Source organism: Myotis daubentonii, chromosome 18 (assembly GCF_963259705.1).
Source record: "Myotis daubentonii chromosome 18, mMyoDau2.1, whole genome shotgun sequence".
Lineage (NCBI taxonomy): Eukaryota > Metazoa > Chordata > Mammalia > Chiroptera > Vespertilionidae > Myotis > Myotis daubentonii.
In genome coordinates, this window is record NC_081857.1 from 7,525,016 (window position 1) to 7,551,077 (window position 26,062).

The 26,062-nt window shown below is 43.3% G+C and overlaps 1 protein-coding gene across 10 annotated transcripts; it reads right to left on the minus strand.

Moving 5' to 3' along the window:
* Nucleotides 1-454: 454 nt before the first annotated feature.
* Nucleotides 455-22,616, minus strand: SLAMF6 (SLAM family member 6). 10 transcript variants are annotated; one of them, XM_059673395.1, is made up of 8 exons: nucleotides 22,479-22,616; nucleotides 12,438-12,761; nucleotides 8,089-8,352; nucleotides 7,510-7,620; nucleotides 7,138-7,176; nucleotides 5,624-5,706; nucleotides 3,827-3,901; nucleotides 2,761-3,229 (listed from the first exon to the last, which is right to left on the minus strand). In XM_059673395.1, exons 1-8 carry the CDS (start codon nucleotides 22,525-22,527, stop codon nucleotides 3,215-3,217), a joined length of 960 nt encoding a protein of 319 aa, XP_059529378.1. In that variant the 5' UTR covers nucleotides 22,528-22,616; the 3' UTR covers nucleotides 2,761-3,214. The 10 variants fall into 10 exon arrangements, with proteins under 10 accessions (XP_059529384.1, XP_059529387.1, XP_059529379.1 ...); XM_059673394.1 differs by having other exon boundaries at nucleotides 2,761-3,243; XM_059673401.1 differs by lacking the exons at nucleotides 2,761-3,229; nucleotides 3,827-3,901 and adding an exon at nucleotides 455-1,681.
* Between the last annotated feature and the right edge of the window lie 3,446 nt (nucleotides 22,617-26,062).

Sequence of the window (26,062 nt, forward strand, 5' to 3'; positions counted from 1 at the left end):
TCTCTTCCTCTCTTTCTGTTTTAAAAAAACACACACCAAAATATATGAGAAATTCCCAAAACTCAATAGTAAAAAAACCAAATAACCCAAATTTAAAACGGGCAAAGGATCTGAATAGACATTCATTCAAAGAAGGCATGTAAATGGCCAAGAAGTATATGAAAAGGTGCTCAACATCACTACTCATTAGGGTAATGCAAATCAAACCCACAACGAGATACCCTCTCACACCTGTTAGGATGGCTATACAAAAACATAAATAAAAAATAACAAGCATTGGTGAGGATGTGGAGGAAAGGGAACTCCTGTATACTGTTGGTGGGAATGTAAATTGGTACAGCTGCTATGGAAAACAGTATGAAGTTTCCTTTAAAAAATCAAAGAATAGAATTTTCATATGGTCCAGGAATCCCACTTCTGTCAGTTCAGGAGAATGTAATTTAATAACAACAGCAACAACAATAGCTAACATTTATTGAGCACGTTTATGAGCTAAGCACTATGCTAAAGACTTCAGGTACATTATCTAATTTAATTCTCATACAATTTTATAACACATTCATTCATTTAGTTAAAATATTTGTTGAACATTTTCTATGTGCTACATACTGTGTTAGGTGCTAGGGAAACAGTGATAAATAAAATTATTATGGTCCCTATTCCTGGAAAGTTTATGGTATAGTAGGAGAAACTCATATTAAACCAATAAAAATAAGTATGTTTTGACATATGATAAATGACGGAAGTGTGACAGAAAAATGGGGAGAGCACTGGATAGAGAGGTCTGAGAAGGTCTCTTTTAGAAGGTGACATATGTAAACTGAGACCTAAAGAGTGAGGAGGAGCTGAGCAGGCAGTGGTAGGGCCTTAAGGCAGATGTGAATAATTCTACCTTAAAGAACTCTTTCCTTTAATGGAGGAGCTGAAAGAAGATCAGGGAGGATAAACAGAGATAGCGGTGGGAGAGTGATAATAGCTGAGGCTGGAGGTGGGCCAGAGACCATCCAGGGTCATGCAGATGCAATTTCATTCTGAGTGCATGGAGAAATATTGCAGAGTTTTAAGCAGACAAGTGAAAGATCTGATTTATATTAAAAACACTACTCTGGCTGTCTTTTGGAAAATGGAGTGGAGGGAGGTAAGAGCAAAACTGGGGAGAATTGTTCCGTTTATTGTAGTATTCCAGGTTAGAGATGATAATGGTTAGATATAGGATGATGTTGAAGATTTGTAAAGACGTGGATAAGGTTCAGATATACATTTGGAGGTAGAGTCCAAAGGTGATAGAGAAGCTGAAGTCAAAGATAACTCAGGTTCCTGGTTTGAGTAATAGGGCTGATGTATTACCACCCGCCTTTTCCAGTCTAGGAGACCAAAGAGCTTAGGTAGCATGTTCCAGGAGATATGTCTAGTACATGATTTGAGCACGAGTCTATCCAATTCCAAAGACAACACACATAATCAGCACATTGCATTGTCTCCTAACGTATCCTCTCCCGAAGTACTCATACTCATTTGGCTCCCACAGACAAAGCCATCTCATGTGTCACAATTCTGCTGCTTTCTAAAAGAGAAGTGGTTGTCTTCTGAATTAGAGTCTCTCCATCAACCATAACTTCATTTGCTTAGTTACCAAAGGGAAAGTCAGTATCCAGGCATGTTATCTGAAGCATGTTTTGTCCTGGAGCAGATTAGAAAATGTTATTTGGATCACGGGCTGTAAATGATGTTATTCCTTAACCCACTGTACTCCGTGTCTGTAGATGCAAGCGGCGGAACTTCCCCACATGCCACGTGTGTCTATTAAAAAAAAAAAAAATGGTTTCCCTAAGTGGCAGCCCTGATCAACTTTAAACTCATTTTCTTGAGAATTTTCAGCTAAAAATATTCAAGAACACCGAATTGACTTGTCAGGGCAAGTGTCTCTGAGAAGGCGGCTCTTGAGCCAGGGAAGGGGCGAGCCTTGTTCTCTTGACCCCCCCTCCCTTTTAGTTCCTCCAACCCCAACCCCGACCATCCTGCTCCTCTGTCCCCAACCCCCTCCAAATCCTGGCCAGCACCTGTGTGTTTGTCACACCTAGTAACATCCAATAAATGTTTTGGGGGTGAGAGTGGCAAGAGACATAAGCCCCAAAAAACTATTGCCCTGTCTCATTAAAAAAGAGGGAAAATTAATATATATATATATAGAGATCCTAAAATCCCCTAACACTGTGAAAGGGGAAATAAAACTGTAATGCACTTTAAAAAAAAAAAAAAAAAAGAACACCGAATTGTAATATATTTATTATTATTATTATTTTAATATATTTGTTTATTGTCTAAAGTTTTACATATGTCTTCTTTTCCCCCAATTGATGCCCTCCCCCCAGCCAGTCCCACCCCGGGCAAGCCCCCACCGCCTCAGTGTCTGTGTCCATTGGTTATGCTAATATGCATCAATATATTTATTTTTTATAATATCCATTGCAAATTGATTTTTTTAAAAACATATGTTTTTATTTTTATTATTTTTATTTCTTTTAAATATATTTTATTGATTTTTTACAGAGAGGAAGGGAGAGAGATAGAGAGTTAGAAACATCGATGAGAGAGAAACATCGATCAGCTGCCTCCTGCACATCTCCTGGGGATGTGCCCGCAACCCAGGTACATGCCCTTGACCGGAATCGAACCTGGGACCTTTCAGTCCGCAGGCCAACGCTCTGTCCACTGAGCCAAACCGGTTTCGGCGCAAATTGATTTTTAAAAAAATATATTTTATTGATTTTTTTACAGAGAGGAAGGAAGAGGGATAGAGAGTCAGAAACATCGATGAGAGAAACATCGATCAGCTGCCTCCTGCACACCTTCTACTGGGGATGTGCCCTTAACCTAGGTACACGCCCTTGACCGGAATCGAGCCTGGGAACTTTCAGTCTGTAGGCCGATGCTCTATCCACTGAACCAAACCGGTTAGGGTGCAAATTGATTTTTTAAATTAAATTCAAAATATCATGGCGGGTGGGAATGGTTTCCACTTTGGAGCCGTGGCAGTTAACTGGTGTTTGTCCTAGGGAAGCAGGTTCAAGTGTGAAGGACTGGAAGTGATCATCCTAGATATTCAAATTCTGTGTCCAGGCAGAAATCATGCTCTGTGGTCTCCCATGGGATCAGGAGAAGATGTGTCATTCCTGAAATCCTTTGAGACATTTCAGCAACTTAGACGATGTTGTCAAGAATAGTTGCCCTGGAAGGAATGGGCTTATTTTAATGGGAAAAAGAGGAAAATGAAGTAGGTTAATAAGGACCAGAGCCCCGGGCCAGACCCCATGGCTACACAGGAGGTCTGGAGAGCACTAGAAGGCAGACAAGAATATTGATAGATAGCATACGGCAGAATTAAAACACAAGTAGGCTGAAAACTCAGATATGCATGGTGATCCTAATGCAACAAGACTTTTTGGATATGTTTTGGTGATGTCCTGAGACTTTCTGTATTCTGCTGGCATTATTCATCTATAAAATGGCTCCTTAACTTTTTTTGTAATTTGAAAAAATTTTTTTTTACTGAATTCAGAGAAGAAGGGAGAGGGAGAGATAGAAACATCAATGATGAGAATCATTGATTGGCTGCCTCTTGCTTGCCCCCTACTGGGGATTGAGCCCACAACCAGGGCATGTGCCTTGGACTGAAATTGAACCTGGGATACTTCAGTCTGCAGGCCAAAGCTCTATCCACTGAGCCAAACCATCCAGGGCAAAAATGGCTCCTTAGCTTTTACTTTCTTTGCAAAGTCATAGGTCTGATGAGAGAGGTAAGAATGTGGGGCAATCATGGGCTTACCTGTTTGGGTTGACAAATTGTGGAGTAAATTGTAGAGGAATCATTATTTTTCATAGGTATTGGGATTTCCGTTTTCTATAAAAAGGAATTATACTCATTGGGCTCATGCAGACAAAGAGATACTCATGCAAAGATATATTCCCAGAGAAAGGATGTGTGACAAAGTTCTAGGGGGTGCTTAGCAAGGGGAGCTAGAGACCAAACACTGCCAGCTCTCAAACCTGTGAGTTTAGTGGCATTTTCTGAACCCCAAACAGAAGCACACCCCAGCGAACCAGTGGGATCAAGAATCAAAGACGGAAGGGTGACTTTCTTAGCAAGTGTTGTGAAGAAAAGGAAACATTCTTGTCCTGAACTCAACTCTACTGTCTTTTGTCTCAGATCTTTACTGGCTGTACCTGGACGGTGCTGCCTGCTCTATTTTGTCCCTGTGGTTCTACCCGCCTGGTCATCAAGTCATTGGGTTCTCCTCAAGCAGGGGGAACCGGTAGGAGAAACATCTGGTATTAAGATTGGCTCTGCTTGGAATACAAAATATAGCAATAACAGAAGTCCCCTGTGCTCAGAGGTTTTGACGTTTAAAATTAATTTTAAAATATTCAGGGTGTTTTCAAGATCTCCAAAACTCTCCAAAGTACAATTTTACCCTAAAGAAAAAGTTAAATTTGCAGATTAGTTTCTTGCTTTGTTGAGAGTGATTCATCTTGTCTTCAAGAGGAAATGGGAAGGACAACAGAAATATCTGAACAGGCCCTAGCCGGTTTGGATCACTGGATAGAATGGCAGCCTGCAGACTGAAGGGCCCTGGGTTCGATTCCAGTCAAGGGCATGTGCCTCGGTTGCAGGCTCCTCCTGGCCCAGGCCCTGGTCAGGGCTCGTGCAGGAGGCAAGCAATTGATGTGTTTCTCTCACATCGATATTTCTCTCTGTCTTTCCCTCTCTCTTCCACTCTCTCTAAAAATCAATGCAAAAATATCCTCGGGTGAGAATTAAGGGAAAAAACCAACAACAACAAGAAATATCTGAACAAGTAAGAGTTTCCCTTCATGTTCCCTTTCTTCAAGGAGCTTGCTTTACAAATACCTGTGAGGGACTGTATGAGGGGATCAAAGATTTCTAGCTAGACTATTGCTTCTGTCAGTTGGAGAATGATGAGTCTCTGGATTTGTTTTCAGATGACAGGGAAACTGGCCTGCCCGGATGTAACGTGCTCATTAGAAATGTACCTCCTGCAGGTGGGGAATTGTTGATGCCTGACCAAGGCCATCCGGCTCTGTTGCTAGAGGGGTGGGGAGGATTGAGGGCTACTCATGTCTTTACTGCCCTCTACTGTGGAGGGGGTGCACATTCTTGTCCCTCTTGTCTTGAGAGACTGCTTCTGAACACTGCTATTTTCCCTGCTACCGATCTGTCTCCTTTGGAAACTCTCAAACTTAATGGAACTTTGATCCACTCAGCAAATATTTACTGAGCATCATGCTAAGACATAGGGGAAGGGAGAGGAAGACGTAATTTTTACTTTCAGGCAGCTTGTAATGAAGCTGAAGGATACCAGACTTCCTGATGCATTAAGCAGTTAGAGAGTAGTGTTGTTACGGATGTGAGTAAACATTCCATTGGGGTGAGAGCGGTTGGGGCTGGAACGGGCCTGCGTAGAACTTTGTAGCTCTCGGTAGCCTTCTCCTCTCCTCAATGGTGTACATCGTTTGGATTCGTCAGATGACTGTGGTGACAAGTTTTTGAATCATGACTATAGCAATAATGCTCACGAAGGAGTATGAGGCTGAAAGGACTCACCGTGTTTGGATGAGTGACCTGAGCGTACACAGTGTTCTCTGGACAGGCTGGCGCATTCCCTGAGTGGTCCCTCGGGGTCTCTGCTGCAAACACAGAGAGGCACAGTCAGCTGCAGAAGCATTCTCCCAGGACACTTTCTGGCCCTGAAGATGCAGTTGTTCAAGGCATTGCCATTCCTTAAGGTTCATTCATTTTTGACAGTCTTTGAAATTCTGCGTTGAACCAGAAACTTCTCAATCATGGGATCTATTTTTGCCCTCATCTCTTGGGGGCATATAGTCTTGAGGTACCCTAAAGTTTCAGCCTCCCATTGAATTCACATGTGAGCAAGAAAGCTAATAGGACCAAATAGTACTACGTACTTATGAGCTAGAGATCCTCACTGGCCAGTGTAATGGAGCTGGATTATTTCACATACCTGTGATTAAACCTTTCAGAGGTCCTTAAGGTGGGTTTGATTATAGTAGAGACTAGAGGCCCGATGCACGAAATTCGTGCAACAGTAGGCCTTCCTGGCTGCGGAGGGTTGGTGGGGGGTAAGAGATCAACCGAAGGACTTGCATGCATGCATATAAGCATAACCAATGGACGCAAGACACTGGGAGCGGGGTGAAGGCATGTGCCGGGGGTAGGCGAGGCTGGGGGAAGGTCATTTGGGAAAAAGAAAGGAGACATATGTACTACTATTTGTGATACTTTAAATAATAATTTAAAAAATGTAAAAAAAAAGAGTAGGCCTTCCTTCCCCCGAGTGCCAGCACCAGCTTCCCTCTGGCACCTGGGGCCCTGGCTTCCCTCGCATCCCCGGCTTCATCTGGAAGGTCGTCCAGAAGGACATCTGACCTAATTAGAATATTATACTTTTATTATTATAGATAAGGAACTGTAGGCTCAGATAATTTAATTGACTTGGCACAAAATTATACAGGAAATGACCGAATAAGGAACTTAAATGCATACCTTCTGACTCTAAATCTCATGCATGTCCTCTACACGTGACATCATATATCTCTCCCCCAGGAAATGAGACTCAGTGCTAACCTGAGTTCAGAGTCCGTATTCCAGTGTCTCTATCATATTTTCTCTTTTGATTGCTTTTACTCAGTTCCCAAACCCTGGATGAACAGAGTGATGGGGTCAGGCAGTTTGTCTTTGGGCCTCTGATGCTCTAATCCTACACCTGCCCTGGGCTTGCTGGGGGATCGTGGACAGGCCATGAGCCCTTTCACTGGCACTTAGCTTTTCCATCAGCGGGGTGGGAAATGGCCCTAATCCCACTCCAAGAAATCGTGTCAGTGACTGGTCCACATGCTTGTAAAGGACCCTGTAGGTCCCACAGGGGACAAACTTGCACAATGACAGGTTCTCCCCTTGTGCCATCTGGCCCATCTGCGTAATGACATTGTGACTCCATCCTCTCCAATTGTCCGGCCCTCTGCCTGGCCCCCTTCTCCTTCAATTTGGCTATTCCCAGCTGTTTTATGACTGGGAGTTAAGAGTCTAGAGAAGCTCACCAGGACTCTGGGTTTGCTGGGTAGAAAAGTGTAAGGAACCTGCAAAATAAAGTCAAGGAAATAGAAACTTGTGACTGTAACGAGAGAGATCTTCCACCCCTCCAGCCCCATAGGTGCCACTCCAGAATATGTGGTGGGAGGAGACCAGAAAGGTAAGGGCAGGTAGGACCTGAGGACCTAGCTTCGCAGGAGGACCACTTCTCAGAAAATTAGCAGGTGTGGGGTTACACCCCAGGTGTTGTCCTAGTGGACTAGCTGAACAGTATTTGCATCCTCCCTCTCTTTCCCTGTCTTCCAAAAGATAGGTAATGGGAACCCCAGACTCAAAGTCTCTGAAACCTTGGAGAAGAGACAAGTAAGAAGAAAGAAAACCTGCTACTTTTTTCTTCTTCCAAAGAATTAAGGACACAGAGATGCAGATCAAAGAAGGCACTAGAGTACTCCATAGGATAACCGAGAGTTGATTTTTTTTGTTAAAACCACCTGAAAAGAAAAAAAAAAGAAGTTGCACTCAGGACAATTGAGTAAGGCTCTGTGTTCTTCTCGGAGCCTACACTTAACCTCTTCTAAGCCACTTTTGGGGGGCAGGGTGGGGTCATCTCTACCCAGAAGCTCTGGGGCTCTGGGCAGGATTTCTGGGAGTAGGAGACAGGGCAGGGCAGAGTCTGGTAGAGCCAGGAGAAGGAAACAATTCTGCCTTCCTAGGGACTTTGCTCTTGGGCTCTGAGTGTGTTGCAGGAGGGTTGAGCGGGTGTTTGTGGGCTGGGGGGGGGGGGGGCGGGGTAAGGGAGAAAGGTGAGACCTCTGGGGGTAGACATCGAGTGTCTGTCTTCTCCCAGCATCTTTGGCTGCCTCCTATTGGGCTGCTGTTTGGGGAATCATGTCAGTTATGTGGTCACGCCACACCCTACAGCTGCTCCAGGCTTTCAGAGACCTGAGACAGACTGTTACCTTTGCAGAGACTTTGGACAGAGAAAGAGAAGGATAAATTGCTGACAGGATTCTTAGCGATGCAAGTGTATGTCTCTTCACTGGAATCCTTGGGCTCCCAAGAGATAGTGAGGTTTGCTTCCTCCAGGATTGTGTTTCCTGCGACCTGCCACCTGAACGAGGCATGGTCATTTGGATTCTCTACAGAGCAGGTCAGTTGGATCTCACAGCTCCCATTCTCAAAGAGTTGAGTGTGATTAGCCACTTGTAAGTTCCTCAGTCGTCCTGTGTGCAGAGAAAAGACCCAGATTAAGGACAAATGGTTTGGCTCAGCCCTCTGTTTAAAACGTCCTTCCCCTCAATGTTACTGTATTCTACCCAACACTCTGCTGTATGTTACGATCTGTATACTCTGTAAATAATGCTGTTTATGTTGCCTAATTGATGGGATCAAGGTCTGGGGTGACCAAATGATGAGGGACATTGGTATGAGACAGAAAAGCCAGTGTGAGAAATGAAAAGGGAAAGACTGAGTTTGCCACCAACTAGTTGGGTGATTTGAGGCTGATCATCTTACTTTTCTGCACTTCAGTTTATTCCTGGGGTCCTTTATAGCCTTTCTTTTTTGCCCCTTGTGTAAAAACAACTTGGAGAGTAAGCTGAGCACCAGCCCTACCTTAGCCAGGTTAGAAAACAGAGCCAGGCACAAGAGCCCTGTCTCATCCATAATCAGAAATCCCTAGCTGGGGTGGAAGATGGAAGCCGATCTTCCTCGGGGAACTACACTTCCCACAAGTCTACAGGAGTTCTGGTCCTCATTGCATATGATGCTGGCTCCAGTGGTGACAGAGAGACCCTGACGCAGAATGTCAACAGGAGAGAAAAGGACACGCTGAGAACCAAAACATTAGGGAAGAAAGAAGCAAAGAAACTGAGAGAGCAAGCAAGTTCTTCTGGGCAGCATAGAAGTGCAATATATTCAGGCATTTGAGAAACCCTTTACTGCAGAAATTTATGATAGCAGAGACCAGAAAAGATTGACTAGTGAGATATCAGTAGCTATGGATCAATGGGGACATGGGAACAGTACAGAAAAGGTCACTGACCTAGATTTGGCCTAAGATGACCCAGTAAAGAACAGAATGACTCCAACTGTCTGATTAGAAGAGACAGAGTAATGCTTTAAGCTTAGTTAACTGAGTAGGACTAGTGGAATCTATCTCGCCAGAATGGAGCTGTTATGTAGCAGCAAGAATGTTGGATTTGGAGTTAAGACTTGGGTTAGAATCATTACTTAGTTATTTAATGGCTACTTGCCCATGACTACATTGGTAATTGTTTCAAGCATCTGTAAAACTGGGCAATAATACCTACTGCTTAGGTCACTATGGGGGTTAAATAAGACAGAGCCTGGCACAGCAATGGCAAATACTTGGCATGAATGTCACATCTCCCTCAGCCTTTGTTCATGGCTGACCAAAAAGCTATATTATTACCTTTTTCCACTTGACGAATTTGTAACCCCATCTACTTGACATTTCCACTTGGACATAATGTGGTTTCCAATGCAACATGTTGAAAAGAACTCCCGTTTTTCTCTCTAAAACCTGTTCCATCCTCAGCCTTCTCCATCTTAGTCAATAACAACTTCGTCCAATAGCCAAGAATACCCAGAATCCAAGCACTTCTCACTACTTCCCCTGCTATATTCCTGGTCCAAGCCAGCATCATCTCTTGCGTGGATTGTCGCAATGGCCTCCTTATTGGTCCGGTGGCTTCCACCTTTGTTCCTTACAATCTATTTGCAACAGAGCAGCCAGGAGGTCTTTTAAGCAAGTAAGTCAAATCATATTACTTCTTTGTAAAACCCTCCAATGGTTCTCAACCGGACTGAGATTTAGAATTGAAAGTCCATATGTTGGCTCTCAGAGCCTTACATGACTTGGCCCTCAGTTTCTTACTGAACCTTGTTTCCTATTACTCTCTCCTCACTTTGCTTCTTGATGTTCCTTGACTATGCAAGGCATGAGAAAGTACATGTACTGGATGTTCTTCATCTAGATATATTCATGGCTTACTCCCTCACCTCCAACAGGTCTTGGCTCAGATGTTATCTTCCCAATGAAGCTTAGTATGACTCTAATTAAAATTAGGCCCTGCTCCCTGTTGACACTCCTGATGCTCTTATGCTATTCTAATCTCTTTTTTTCTCCACAGCACTCATGGCTTTCTTACATACCTTGTCATTTGTTTATACATTACATGCATTGTTTATTACCTCCTCTTATTCTCCACCCAGAATATCAGCTCCATGAAGGCAGGGATCTTTGTCTGTTTTACTGATTGATACATTTCAAGTGCCTAAAACAGTTTCTTGTACATTGTCCATAGTCAACAAATATTGTTAACTCAATGAATAAACTTAACATGGCCTCAACGTCTTTTTAAAAAGTGAACTCGAGTCCAGCCGGTGTAGCTCAGCAGTTGAGCATCAACCCAGGAACCAATAAGTCACTGGTTTGATTCCTGGTCTGGGCACGTGCCCAGGTTGTGGGCTCGATCCTCTGTGGGGGGCGTGTAGGAGGCAGCTGATCGATGATATTTCTTTTTCATTGCTGTTTCTATCTCTCTACCCCTATCCCTTCCTCTCTCTCTCTAAAAATAAATAAATAAATAAAACCCCCCCCCCATATTTAAACAGACAAAAACAATGAATTCTAAGAAGTTATTCCCAATTAGTTGATCATGGCCTGTAAGATAAAATCTTTGCTATCCCTAGCCTGGTATATGAAGTAATTGGTTAATGTTTTATTTTATTTTTTAAAAATATATTTTTATTGATTTCAGAGAGGAAGGGAGAGGGAGAGATAGAAACATCAATGATGAAAGAGAATCATTGATCGGCTGCCTCCTGCACACCCCCCACTGGATATTAAGCCTACAACCCAGGCATGTGCCCTTGACTGGAATCAAACCTGGGACCCTTCAGTCCGCAGGCCAACACTCTATCCACTGAGCCAAACCAACTAGGGCTGGTCAATGTTTTAAAACACTATACAGTTCATACCTTGAGATTCCTCTGTACTGTTGTAAGACATGCTGGTGTAGCTTGCACATCTCCTTGTGTATGTGCCTTTGAAGGAGAGGTGCTCTAAAAGACCCTGCGGAGGGATGGACATTGAGCCTCCGGAGTGTGGTTAGTGCAGAAGTCATGCTTGGTCTTCTGAGTGGTGGCAGAAGAATGTTGTCTCCACAGGTGTGATGGAGCCTGATATGGGATCTGTTCCCAGACTTTCCAATGGATGTGTCTTCTCTCTCCAGGACCCTAGCTCTGCCTTGATGATCACTGATTACCCAGAGTGGTTCTGCCTATAGTTGGATGAATGATGACCACCGCTTCCCACCCCCCCCCCCCCCACACACACACCCCACACACACACACAGATATTCTAATTCTAAGAATCTTATTTGGAAAAAAGGTCTTTTGCAGATGGATGAGATGATCCTGGATTATCTATCTAGGTGGGCCCTAAAGCCAGTAAGTGTCCTTATAAGAGAAAAGCAGAGATATTTGGGACAGACAGAAGAGGAGAAAACACAAGGAAGAGGTAATGTGACCATAGTTCCCCAAGGAAGACAAGCATTCCTGTCATTCATGGCATCACTGATTGCTAGACGGATTTTCTTTTTCTGACATTGACTCATAAACTGTGTCATTATAGCTTCCATAAGTTTATGTTGAGGACCCGAGCTATCTGGGAAAATATTGTTTTGTTAATTAAACAACCTTGCTAGAAAATACATTTCTCTTTTTCAACTCATCCTTCTAGAACATTTTCTACATAGACTACTGTTCTGTACATTGACCACTGGGTCAGATGAACCTTTGTATAAAGGGAGGCATCATACCAGCTAATTATATGGGAAGCTCTCCCACTTACTACCTCTGTGATTGTAGGGTGTTGCTGTAACTGACACTGTGCCTCAGGGGTAAAAAGTTACCTACCTCCTGGAGCTTTTGTGAGGATTACATGACAAATACATGTAATGCACATGGCAACAAAATCATAGATATCTCACTTCCCTTACTTCCTCTACATTTGCAGTTTGAAAGGGACCATTTTATGTTGTGAGGGGAAGGGAGGTGACTTTGGGTTGGAAGTCACAAAACTTAGGTTCTATTCTCAGTTCTGTCAACTAACTGGCCATGTGCAATGTTCTTGAATTGCTTTGCCACTGGACCTCAATCTGGCTCCTAATCCCATAGTCTTTACTACTAGGCCATAGCACATATTTGCAGTCACATAGAATTAAAATATGTAATATTTCTTAGTCTACACAAAATTAAAAAAATCTAATCTTTGACTCACTGAAGATCGACAGATTGTAATCATACATCTCTCTGGAGGTTGCTGTGGTTATCTGGGCACGGTAAGGTCCGCTGTCTGCCATTGTCAGGTTGTTGATCTGCAAGGAGGAGGACTGGATGACTTTCAGTCGATCTTTCCGTGTTGGATCAGTCACCTGGCTTTGTGCTGGCTCTTTCGGTATGAAGATGATAGATGCTCCATTATGAAGCCAGGTGATGGACTGGATCTCTTCTTTTGCAGGAAACTTCAGGGGGAGAGTTACCGACTCCCCCAGCACCCCGTCCACCAGCAATGGGCGTGCTTGGGTTTGTGAAACTGTGTTCCCTATAAACACAGAAGGGAAACTGTTGAAATGGACTATCAAAAAGGCTCCACCCCGACAAAATGTTTGGCAATCTTGGTTAATGGGCTGTTGGACCCGATGATCCTGGCTCAGTTTACTCTCCCCCACTGGCTGGTTATCCTCGGCCATACACACCATCTGACTCCAGCCCCTGAGTTCTTTCTCTGGGCATGAGATAGAGGGGGACAAGGAACTACATCAACTCTCTGCCACAGATTCCAAAACCACAAGTGTTTGCTGATAATTTATAATTAAAACTCAACATTTACTGATGACCTACTATGTGTCCACCATAGTGGTCTTGTGAGATTTAGAGGACAAATAATCAGAATTTACAGTTCTTTTTATACAGTACTTCATTTGGTGCTGACAACAATTCCTGTGAGGTAGGTAGATGGATGCTATTATCTCAATTTATAACAAAACTGAGGCATAGAGTAGTTCACTAGTAATTTTCCAATTTTCCCAGGGTTACATAGCTAAAGAATGAGTCAGGATTCAAACTCAACTACTTTGACTCCAACTACTTTGTGCTCTTTTCAGGATACTAAAAGTCATCTTTTCCCCTCTCAAAAAGATTATACTTAGTAGAAGAGATATACATAAAAGTAATAAATATCATTTAAAGGGAATATATAATGGCCATATTCTAATGAGCTTATCTCAAAACCATTAATTTTTGAGCAAAAAAGGTGAAATAGTCACAAAGACTCTTTTAAAAAATATATATTTTTATTGATTTTAAAGAAGGGAGAGGGAGAGGTAGAAACATCAACGAAGAGAATCATTGATTGGCTGTCTCTTGCATGCCGCCTACTGGGGATTGATCCTGTAACCTGGGCATGTGCCCTGACCTGGGAATCAAACCGTGACCTCCTGGTTCATAGATTAATTTTCAACCACTGAGCCCCACCAGCCAGGCACAAAGATTCTTAAAGAAGATGCTTTCTTAGCATCCTTTGACAAATACTTAGATAAATACTTAAGAAAACAATTATTACAGTCTTTTGTAGCCCTCTGTTTACTTGTTTGTCTAACCAATCAGGCTTTAATTATCTTTGCATTTCAGCACTGTATCTGACACAAAGTAGTATCTGTTTGAGTGAATCAAACAATCAATCAGTAACTATAACCATGACCTTAACCTTCTTGAGGTCTCTTTATTCTCAGGAGAGGATCTGAGTAGGGGAGGAAATGTCTCTTGGAACCCTGACATTCAGCTCCTGAGTGAGCTCTTGTTTCCCTGAATTGTCTTGATGCCAGGCACATGGACATTGCCATCATCAATACTACCTCCCAGCACATCTTTCCCATCAGCACTTGAACATGCTGGTATTTGTCATCTTAACTCTCCCCTCTTGAAACCATATGAGTAAACATCACAAGGAAAAATCTTGAGAGAAAAACCCCCAGATATAAACAGAATACATGATATGATTCCATTTATTTTAAAGTTAAAAAGCAGGCAAAACAAATCTATGCTATTTGAAGTCAAGATGGTGGTTATCTTTCAGGAGGTGGGAGGGACGGCAAGTAGGAGGGAGCAAAAGGGAGAATTGGGGGGAGGGGAGCTGATAATGTTCTATTTCTTGGCCTGTGTCTGTATATGCAAATGTATTCATTTTGTACATTGAGATGATACTTAGTATTTGTTTTCTCTCTGTATGTTAAATTTTAGTAAAATATATTAAAACAACAACAAAAAACAAAGCAAAAAAAAAAATAATGACAATGACCTATACAGACCAAAATGTTCTGGTTATTTTTCTCTCTTCTACCTAATGTCCCATCACTGTTCCCTGTGTTCACTTTGCTCAAACTACGCTGGCTTGGCTATTCCTTGAGATGGTCAGGACTGGTTCACTTACAATTCTCTCTACCTGGAATGCGCTTCCCCCTGGTGTCCATGTGTCTCACTCTTTTGTCTCCATAGGTCTTTCATGCCAATATTCCCTTTCAGAGACCTTCTGTGGCAACTCTTTCCTCATCACTAGCCCTTACCCTATACACTCAGCTTCCTCCCCAGTCACCTGAGCTGGCCCCTCTAGGTGCACCCCTGTGTGGGCTGTGTGCACAATCTTGTTTTAGTTGAGCCTTGATTGCCATTGGCATCACTGGAAGGAATTGGCCTCCAGGCCAATTGGCTGTGAGGACCAGCTGTGACTACAGCAGAAGAGCTGCTGGGCAGGAAACATCCTTACAGAGCAGAAGTTGCTTCAATGGGGCTTTGGTGTTCATTGAGTCTGCTCCTTGAGTGTGTCACTTGTGGATGTGTAGAGTTGTAATTTGGTATGGTCTAAAGCTCTCCACCAGATGCACTGGCTCTGGGACCTCCTGGGAGGTGCAAAGTCAGCCACTGCTGGGGTTACAGAGAGATGTGCAGATGGCTGCTATTTGTATTGTGCTTGGAAGTGCCCAGAGGAGGCCCAGCTATAAAGCAAAGCAGGTTGGTGTTAGTGTTGGGTCTTAGGCCTCTTATTGATAGGTTTGGGGCATGCTGATGTCAGTTGCTGCTTGTTTGAGAGATTTTAGGAAAGTCTGAAGCCTGAGCTATGACAGGCCATTCATATGGAAAAACTGCTGCAAACAGCTTGGGTGGGGCTGCAAATTGGATGGGGCAGGGTCTCAGGGAATCACCAAGATGGAGTAAACAGTGTAAGCCAGGCTGATGGAAGCTCAGATTTGGCTGCCAGTCAGCACTGTGATGGGGGGAGTCTCAGCATAGGAACAATGACACCTGTGAGCACTCCTGTCTGGGAGAAAGCCACCTCAGGGTTCTTGCCCCAATACCAGACAATCCAGTTCCTGCCCATATGTCCCTGGATTCCCCAAAGCCACTGCCTGGTACTGGAACTTGGAGGAAATGGTACCATGTTGGCCCTTTAAGAGGAACTGCCTGGGGCTCCAGCAGCCTCCATATCACTGAATGACAATCCCCACTGGTTTTTATAGCCCAAAGTTATAGGGACTTCTCTTCCCAGCTCTGGAACCCTGGGATGGAGGTCTGGTGTGGGTCTGGGACCCCTTGCTTCTCATGGGAGGCCCTTGCATCCGAGATATCCCTACTGATTGAAAAAATGCCACATGCAGCTGTTGGGCCAGCCCAGTCTGCACCTCTGCTCCTTCTATCAGTCTCGATATACTTTCATCTTTACTTCTGCAGATGTAGGACTTCCATCATCCAGATTTCTGATTTGAATGATGGTTGTTCTGTATTTCAGTTGTAATTTTGATGTGATTGTGGGAGGCAGCGAGAACTGGTGTTTACCTACACTGCCATCTTGGTTTTTCTCTGTTTTTCCCCTTTCTGTTTTGTAATCTTGAGGTAAGAATTATGTCTGTTATTTCGATATTCTTAGCACTTAGCACAATTTCTAGCTCAATAAAAAATATATTATTGATTCCAGAGAGAGTAAGGGGGAGAGAGAGAGAGAGATAGAAATATCAATGACGAGGGCAAATCATTGATTGGCTGCCTCCTGCATGCCCCCAATTGGGGATTGAGCCCAAAACTCAGGCATATACCCTGACAAGAAATTGTACCATGACCACCTGGTTCATAGGTCAATGCTCAACCACTGAGCCATGCTGGCTGGGCTCTAGCTCAGTAAATATTAATCTGATAGAGGTATGTACTCCATGCTAGCACACATAGTGAGAATGATGATCAGGAAGAGTTGGGGTGTGCCAGGAAACATTCCACAGAGGAGATACTATTGAGCAGAGTTTTGAATAAAAACAAGAGGTTCTCCATTGTTCGATTATTTGTGATTCTTCCAAGAATGCCCTGCTTCTTCTTTGTTCTTTTGTTTTCTTTGCCTCAAACTCTCTTTCCCACCTTTTCCAGGAAGTGAACTCCTATTGATCCTTCAAGGATGAGCTCAAATGTCTCTTTCCCTCTGCTTATATTTGTGGGAGGTTTGGTACAGGGTGAGGAGAAAGGAGTTTGTGGTGGGAGAAAGGGTAGGAGGAGACGATGGTAGAATAGTTCTCTGAAGGTCTAAGGAGAAAAAACGATTTGAGCCACTATGCTTAGAGAAGGTAAAGGTTAGAAGTTACTGTAAATGTTCAAAAGTCTGTGAGACTTTAGCCACAAGTATAGCTGCTTTAGGGTGGGGCACAGGTAATGTGGTGTGTCCCAGAGGGCACAAGGAGGCCCTTTACTCTGCCTGTAACCAGCATTGATGCTTTGGGAATGTCTTGGCCCAGGATCCTTGTCATGGACATTGATGTTCTTGGAGTAAGCAGGACAATGAAGTTTACTGTAAGTGGCTCTGCTGGCAGCAGGTATGAAGGACTAGAACCAGAAGAGAAGATTAAGAATTGGAAAGATACCTTATGACTGCAACTGGAGGCTGCTTAGGTGGCCCATGGGAAGCATCCCTTTGGGGACCCTTATAAGTCACTGCGGGATCACTTGGAGCATGGAGGTGATGCAGAAGTCATGCCAATTTCCTGGTGAGGATGTCAAGTCAGCAGACATTCGGGGTATGTTTGTTGACATATTTTATTCATTGGATGATGTGCTTCTGGGAACATGAATAATGTCTTACTCAGCTCTTCATGGTCCCAACACTTGACTCAGGGAACTCAGTGAATGCTAAGTAGACTGAGATTAGAATGTGAAGTGTCTTAAATGATTACTGAATAATTTTTTTGAAAGGCATTAAGAAATATGGAGTGTTTTTTAGAATTGGGAAAGTATAAAGAAAACAGTGTTTTAGAAAGGAGAGGAGAAAGGTAGGAATGAGTTGATTTAAAAAAACAACAGAGACACATAGAAACACACCTGAAACCTATATGTTCACTCAAAATAAATTTAACTAAAAAAAGAAAAAGAAAAAAGAAAAACAGAAAAATCAGAGAAACTTTGGGGTTTCCAACCTAGGGGATTGGCTTAGGCCTGTCTATAGGAAAGAGGGATATAGTATGCTATTTTAGCTCAGCATGAAACAAGTTTAGAAGGAGGGTTGGGGCTGATTTCTCAAGAGATTTAATAGAGAAGAGAAGCATAGGACAGATCTTAAAAATGACAAGGGAAAGTGAAAGTAGAATAAACCAAAAGTTAAAGGAAGCAACAAAAACAGTACTCAAAGGGATATTTATAGCTATATATATCTATATTAAAAAAGAAAACATCTCAACTGAATAACCTAACTTTGCACCATAAGGACCTAGAAAAAGGACAAAATAAATCCAAAGCCTAAAAGAAAGGAAACACTAAAGATCAGAGCAGAAATAACCAAAACAGAGAATGTAAAACCAACAGAGAAAATCAACAAAACCAAAATTTGGTTCTTTTAACAGATAAACAGATTCGACATAATTTAGCTAGATTAATTAGGACAATAATGGAGGCTACTAAAATCACTAAATTAGAAATGGAAGAGTGGACATGACTGCAGACCTTATAGAAATACAAAGGAATTATAAGAGAATACTATGAAATAGACAAATTCCTAGAAACAAGCAAATTACCAAGACTGACTGAAGAATAAATATAAAATCTGAGAGGACCTGTACCAAGTAGAGAGGTTGACTCAGTAATCAGAAATATACTAGCAGAGAACAAGATGGAGGCATAGGTAAACACCTGAACATGCTGCCTCGCACAACCACATTAAAACTACAACTAAAAGACAAAACGAATATCATCCAGAACCACGGGAAGGCTGGCTGAGTGGAAATTCTACAACTAGAAGGAAAGAGAAAAGTGAATTGAGTCCGGTAGGAGGTGCAGAGGTGTGGAAGTGCAGAGGTACGGAGGCGCGTGCTAAAGAGGCTGGCAGCTGGGTCTGCTGTCATCTTTTTCAGTTGGGAGAGAGAAAAGAGCTCCTGACTGCTCTGAACTCCAGTTCCGCGTGAGAATTTGGGGACCCAGACTCATACGGAGAGAAACTGGACTGTCTGGCATCAGGCTGGAACGTGAGGGTGGCTTTCTTGCAGAGGTGCTTGCAGTGATCATTGTTCCTGCACATGGCCATGGGACACAGACCCAGGGACCTCTCCAAGGCAGAGCAGACCGGCAGCCATTGAGGTTTGCTCTGCCCTTTTGATTCCCTGAGACCCCGCCCCACCCAATTTACAACTCCACCCAAGCTGTGCACAGAGGCTTTTACATACGAATAGCCTGGCTCTTCTCCGCCTAAAACCTGTCAAACTATCGCTGGGTCAGAGAACCACAGAGCTTCTAAAAGAAGACCTAAGGCTCCTCAGCAGCCTACATTGCTTCACAGCTGTGCCTCATCCAGGCACCTCCAAACCCCAAACAAAGAGGAGGAATCTGAAGATCTCTCTGTAGCTCCTGCTGGGTGGCCTCAGGCAGTGGCTGACTTTGCACCTTCTTGGAGATCCAAGAGCCAGTGATCCCAGTAGTCAGTGTGAGACCATCCAGATTACAATTCTTCACATCCATAAGAGACACACTCAGGGGGCAGACTCAGTGAGCACCAAAACCCCACTGAAGCAAGTACTGCCCCATAAGGGTGTCTCCAGCACAGAAGTTCTCCCATTGTAGACACAACTGGTCCTCACAGCCAATTGGCCTGGAGGTCAATTCCTCCCAGTGATATCAACAGCAATCAAAGCTTAACTACAACAAGACTGTACACACAGCCCACAAAGGGGTGCACCAAGAGTGTCCACCTCAGGTAATTAGGGAGACTGAGCCACTGGGCCCTCTAGGACACCTAGCACAGAAAGCCACTCTATCAACATAGGGAAGCAGCCAAAATGGGGAGACAAAGGAACAGGTCACAAATGAAAGAAATGGAGGAAAGCAAACTACTGGATATAGACTTCAAGTTTATTCAAGAATCTTCTAGAAACCTCTGAGAAATATAGTGAGACCCTCAAGTATATGAAAAAGAACCAATTAGAAATTAAGCATACACTGACTGAAATAAAGAATAATATACAGAGATCCAACAGCACACTAGAGGACCCCAAGAATCAAGTCAAAGATTTGAAATACGAAGAAGCAAAAAACACCTAACCAGAAAAGCAAAAGGGAAAAAGAATACAAAAATATAAAGATAGTGCAAGGAGCCTCTAAGATAACTTCAAGCGTACCAAATATCTGAATTATAGGGGTGCCAGAAGAAGAGAGAGAGCAAGATATTAAAACCTATTTGAAGAAATAATGACAGAAAACTTCCCCTACTTTGTAATAGACTTACAAGTCCAGGAAGCACAGAGAACCCCAAACAAAAGGAAACTAAAGAGGACCACACCAAGACACATCATAATTAAAATGCCAAGGGTGAAGACAAGGAGAGAATCTTAAAAGCAGCAAGAGAAAAACAGTTAGTTACCTACAAGGGAGTACCCATATGACAGTGAGCTGATTTCTCAACAGAAACTATGCAGGACAGAAGGGAGTGGCAAGAAATATTCAAAGTGATCAATAGCAAGAACCTACAACCAAGATTACTCTACCCAGCAAAGCTATCATTCAGAACGGAAGGTCAGATAAAGAGCTTCACAGATAAGAAAAAGCTAAAGGAGTTCATCACTGCCAAACCAGTATTATATGAAATGCTGAAGCGTATTCTTTAAGAAGAGGAAGAAGAAAAAGATAAAGATAAAAAATTATGAACAACAAAGTGACAACAATACATATCTATCAACAAGTGAATCTAAAAATCAAGTGAACAAAAAATGTGATGAACAGAATAAACTGGGGAATAGAATAGAATCAGGGGCATAGAAAGGGAGTGGACTGACAATTCTTGGGAGGAAAGGGATACGGGGCTGCGGGAAGAGACTGGACAAAAATCGTACACCTATGGACGAGGACAGGGAAGGGGTAAGGGCAGAGGGTGGGGTGGGAACAGGTTGGAGGGGAGCTATGGGGGGAAAAAGAGAAACAACTATAATAATCATGCGTCATCTTCCTTCATGCTTGTTTTCAAGACTGATTTTATCATTTTCCTCTCTGTGTCTGCTTCCTGTCCCTGAAACTTGGTCACCTTCTTTAGATACCTCGCCTGAAATTTCACAGCCCCACTCTGCACCATCCTTCTTCCTATACATTATACAATATACTATTTCACTTATTTATCTTGTTTATAGTCTGTCTCCCCTGCTAAAATGTTTATTCCGCCTGGTGGGCATGGCTCAGTGGTTGAGCTGCGACGTATGAACCAGGAGGTTACTGTTTGATTCCAAGTCAGGGCACATGCCCCAGTTGTGGTTGGGGTTGTGGGCTCAGTCCCCAGTGGTGGGCATGCAGGAGGCAGCCGATCAATGATTCTCTCTCATCATTGATGTTCCTATCTCTCTCCCTTTCCCTTCCTCTCTGAAATCAAAACAAAGATATTAAAAAAGGTGAACTCCATGAGGGCAGAAATTGTTGCGGCTTTGTCTCTGGAAACTAGAGCAGTGCCAGGCATCCAGTAAGTACTCAATGAGTATTTATCGGATGACTTAATGAATTCACCTTTCCCCTCACTCCCAGGGCCAGTTAATTCTGCATCTGTGGTGACTTGCTTCTGTCCTTTTTTTTCTTGTGTTGCTGCCGTTTGTTCAACTGTCATTATTTCTCAGAACTAACACAAGAGCCTGCCACCCGCTAGCTAATGAAAGTTGGCAAGTTATTGAAATTATCATAATTCCACATGTAAAAATGGGGATGGTACAGACTCATGAAACTGTCACAGGCTTATGTACATATATAATACATGTAAGTGCTTGGTCTGGTGCCTGTAAAACAAAATAGACACTCAGGGAATATTAGCTCTCGGCTAGTTCTGGCTTAGCTTTCCTGCCTTGTCTCCTGCCCCAGCCGTGGGCAAACTACGGCCCGCGGGCCGAATCCGGCCCGTTTGAAATGACTAAAACTAAAAAAAAAAAAAGACCGTACCCTTTTATGTAATGATGTTTACTTTGAATTTATATTAGTTCACACAAACACTCCATCCATGCTTTTGTTCCGGCCCTCCGGTCCAGTTTAAGAACCCATTGTGGCCCTCGAGTCAAAAAGTTTGCCCACCCCTGCCTTAACCCTATATGTTGGCTCCAATGGACCGGTTGCGGTTGCCCAAACATCACATACAACTGTGTTTTACAGGTAACACACAACAGGAAACAAGAGGCAGGCAGGGCCAGCTAATTTCTTTCTCTCTGCCTTATAAGGTACTTTTTCGGACCACATAGCCTGTGGTTTGCATCAAAGGAAGAGCAAGCTGAACGCTTTTTATTTTTCATTCTTACTGCAGCCGATCTAAACCGAACTAAGAGAACTATGTCGAGTGTTTTTTGTTGAGCCTCAAAATTTTGGCTAAACCGATTCATAGGTTATTAATATTTTAGACGAGAACAGGGGGGCCCAGGAAGAATAAGTAATGTACCCGACATTATGCAGCAAGACAGTAGCTAATTGGGCAAAAGCATTTCCTTTCCTAATCTTAGGGCTTCTTATTCTTCAACATGCCGGCGATAAACTCCAAAGAGTCTTGTCTTAGAAAAGCTCGCTGCCCATGCCCCCGGAGACAATTCCCTTAGATACAGATACAACTTTAGGTAGCAACTACACCATTTAACATTGACAGAAGGTAGCAGCTTATCAGATAGCATCTCAAGCCCCACACAGAGCCTTGGCAGAGAGACAGACAGACACCGAATACAGGGGATTTAGAGCGAGCAGCACAACACCAGGGAGTCCCTCCGTGACTACGTGGGTTTGTACGGGCATTTACCTGGGCCAAGGCCGGAGAGAAGCGAGAGAAACTGGAGCAGCCAGATCATGCTCTTAGCATTGGTGCTGGAGACTTCCCGCCAGTAAAGATCATTCAAGGGTGAATCTTCGAGTGCTTCAAATAGAAACTTCCGCTTCCTCTTAGCAGGGGTGGGCAAACTTTTTGACTCGAGGGCCACAATGGGTTCTTAAACTGAACCAGGAGCAAAAGCACTGATGGAGTGTTTGTGTGAACTAATATAAATTTACATAAAAGGGTACGGTCTTTTTTTTTTTTTTCATTTCAAACGGGCCGGATGCCCGCAGGCCGTAGTTTGCCCACAGCTGTCTTAGCGACAAGGCACGAATAGACAGAGACGAGGAGAGCAAGGACCACGACCGGAAGCCCTGAGTGCCTAGCAAAGGACAATTGTAAGAGGGGCCTCACCCTCAAGGTGACCTTTCCTCCCTAGAGATGATATTTAGGCCTCAGTGGTATTTCAGGCCCTGAAAACAGGAAAACCGACAAGCAATGCGATGGCTGACATCAGGACAAGCGGCCTTGAGGAATGAGCCCGGGCCCTGGTGCTGACTCATTTCCGACCCTGAAAGCGCACACCTAGAAAGCTGCCGAATATTCTATGGAGGTCTTCCCCTGGGATCCTCCCTAAAATCTCCACCCTTAAAACCCTTAGGATGGAAGACCCAGTGATGGGGAGCATAAGACATTTTGGGGGCCAGCAATCTGAATTTGTCCCAGTAACCTGCTTTCTACTGCACTCTCTTGCTAGCCGATAATTAACTCCATTTGTGAAAGAACGTAGAAAACTAGCAGCTGGACTCTGTTCCTAAGTTAATCAATGTTCCTAATGCACATTCCTGAAGTCACTGCCCCTTCCTTAATGATCTGGTCTTGCAAGAGCTATTTACCTAAATATTCTCAATTCACAAGGGCTATAAACCAAGGGGTGCAATCAGTGGCAGGGCTGGCTGGGGGGGGGAGGGGCTGAGGGCCTATCGTGGTAGGGTGGACAGGTCAGGGGTGGGGCTGGCTGGGGGAAGTGCAGGGGGTGGCGTTTGGCCAGCTGCCTGCTCCTGATCGGACTCTCCCACCCCAATCAAGGGCAAGCCAGCTGGGGGGAAGGGCAGCGGGAGGTTGGTCGGCCAGCCCCACCCCCTGATCGAGCAGGTTTGCTGGCCACAGTGGGCATCATAGTGACGGGTCATATTGGTCGTTCCAGCGTTGTGGTCACTGGCTTCTTATATAGATGTTCTCTTATAGTTTGAGTCTTGGCTCTGAATTCTTTCCTAGCCAGGACTCAAGTACCATGATTGTTGAACCCAGGTCTGGTCCAAACCACCAGTCCAGACACCTGATGCAATTATCTAAACTAACAGTCCTATTATTATTATTATTATTCTATTTTTTTTTTCCTGAGTAAAGTACAAAAATTTTAAATGTGCAATGTGAGTTGAAATTTTCTGGAAAACAGAATAGACACTTTCCATCTGTGTGCTTTTTCTTATTTATTTATTTAGGTAAAATAACCCAAATTACATATTGTAATAGCATAACCTAAATTTTAGTGTTTTACCTATACAATTCAGTGGCATTAATTATTCACACTGTTGTACAACCATTAACATTATCAATGATCATCTACACCCTGCCTTGGCTCCAACTACCAATCAGTAGAGCCCACAACCCTAACTTCTTTATGTTAGGGGCAGAAATAATAATTATGCTCTGTTAACTGTGATTGTTAGCTATAGTTATGTGGACGAAAGGGGCCACATGCTGACCTGACAAGCTCAGGGGAAGCCTGCATAGCGGTCTTGCAAACTCAGAGACCTAAAGTAACCACAAAGGACGGTCTGATATTAAACTCTAACTAAAAGCAGTTATGGTGGGTAGTGACGTCCTAGGCCAGTATCTTCCCTGACAAGGTCAACCTTTACCTTAACTGAGCCCATCTGTCTTTTTGCATCTATAATAACATACCCTTGAAATGTCTGGGTAACTTGTAACTTCCCTTTTTCTGGACCCCTTAGGGCACAACCTAATATGCCTGGGTGCCAGGACAGTTACCACAAATTCCTTCATTGTTATGTTAATTGTTTCTGCACCCACCTAAGTATGTGTATATCATTTTACTTCTTCTTCTTCTTCTTCTTCTTCTTCTTCTTCTTCTTCTTCTTCTTCTTCTTCTTCTTCTTCTTCTTCTTCTCCTTCTCCTTCTCCTTCTCCTTCTCCTTCTCCTTCCCCTTCCCCTTCCCCTTCCCCTTCCCCTTCCCCTTCCCCTTCCCCTTCCCCTTCCCCTTCCCCTTCCCCTTCCCCTTCCCCTTCTCCTCCTCCTCCTCCTCCTCCTCCTCCTCCTCCTCCTCCTCCTCCTCCTCCTCCTCCTCCTCCTCCTCCTCCTCCTCCTCCTTCTTCTTCTTCTTCTTCTTCTTCTTCTTCTTCTTCTTCTTCTTCTTCTTCTTCTTCTTCTTCTTCTTTTTTTTGCCCAGGACTCCTTTATTTATTTTTATATCCATGAAATTAGAGGCAAATAACTCTTAAGTCTCTCTTATAGGTAGAATCTAAAATTTCTTTAGCATTTTGTTTAAAAAAAAAACTTTGTTCTTGTCCTTCAAGTCACCCATATTCTTTTAACTTTCTCCAGTGAGTCCCCATCCATCTAAGAATGCAGTAATAAAATCTTTATAATTATTTAATAATCTGACAGAGTGCAAACAAATGATAAGGGTCATTTCCTTATGCTTAAATGCCATAATTCTTTTTGTATATAATTTATTTATTTATTTTTAATTTTTTTATTAAGTTATTACATATGTGTCCTTATCCCCACATTACCCCCTGTTCCCCCTACTCATGCCCTCACCCCCCGGTTGTCTGTGTCCATTGGTTAGGCCTATTTATGTTTTCATACAAGTCCTTTGGTTGATCTCTCCCTCTTACCCCCACCCTCCCCTATCTTCCCTCTGAGGTTTGACAATCTGATCAATGCTTCTCTGCCTCTGTATCTATTTTTGTTCATCAGTTTATAATGGTCTTTATTATCCATAAATGAGTGGGATCGTATGGTATTTTTCCTTCATTGACTGGCTTATTTCACTTAGCATAATGCTCTCCAGTTCCATCCATGCTGTTGCAAATGGTAAGAACTCCTTGTTTTTTACAGCAGCATAGTATTCCATTGTGTAGATGTACCACAGTTTTCTAATCCATTCGTCTACTGATGGGCATTTAGGCTGTTTCCAGATCTTAGCTATGGTGAATTATGCTGCTATGAACATAGGGGTGCATATATCCTTTCTGATTGGTGTTTCTGGTTTCTTGGGATATATTCCTAGAAGTGGGATCACTGGGTCAAATGGGAGTTCCATTTTTAGTTTTTTGAGGAAACTCCATGCTGTTCTCCATCATTTTACTTTTTAAAAAAATATATATTTTATTGATTTTTTACAGAAAGGAAGGGAGACAGAGTTAGAAACATAGATGAGAAACATCGATCAGCTGCCTCCTGCATGCCCCCTCCCACTGGGGATGTGCCCGAAACCAAGGTACATGCCCTTGACCAGAATCGAACCTGGGACCCCTCAGTC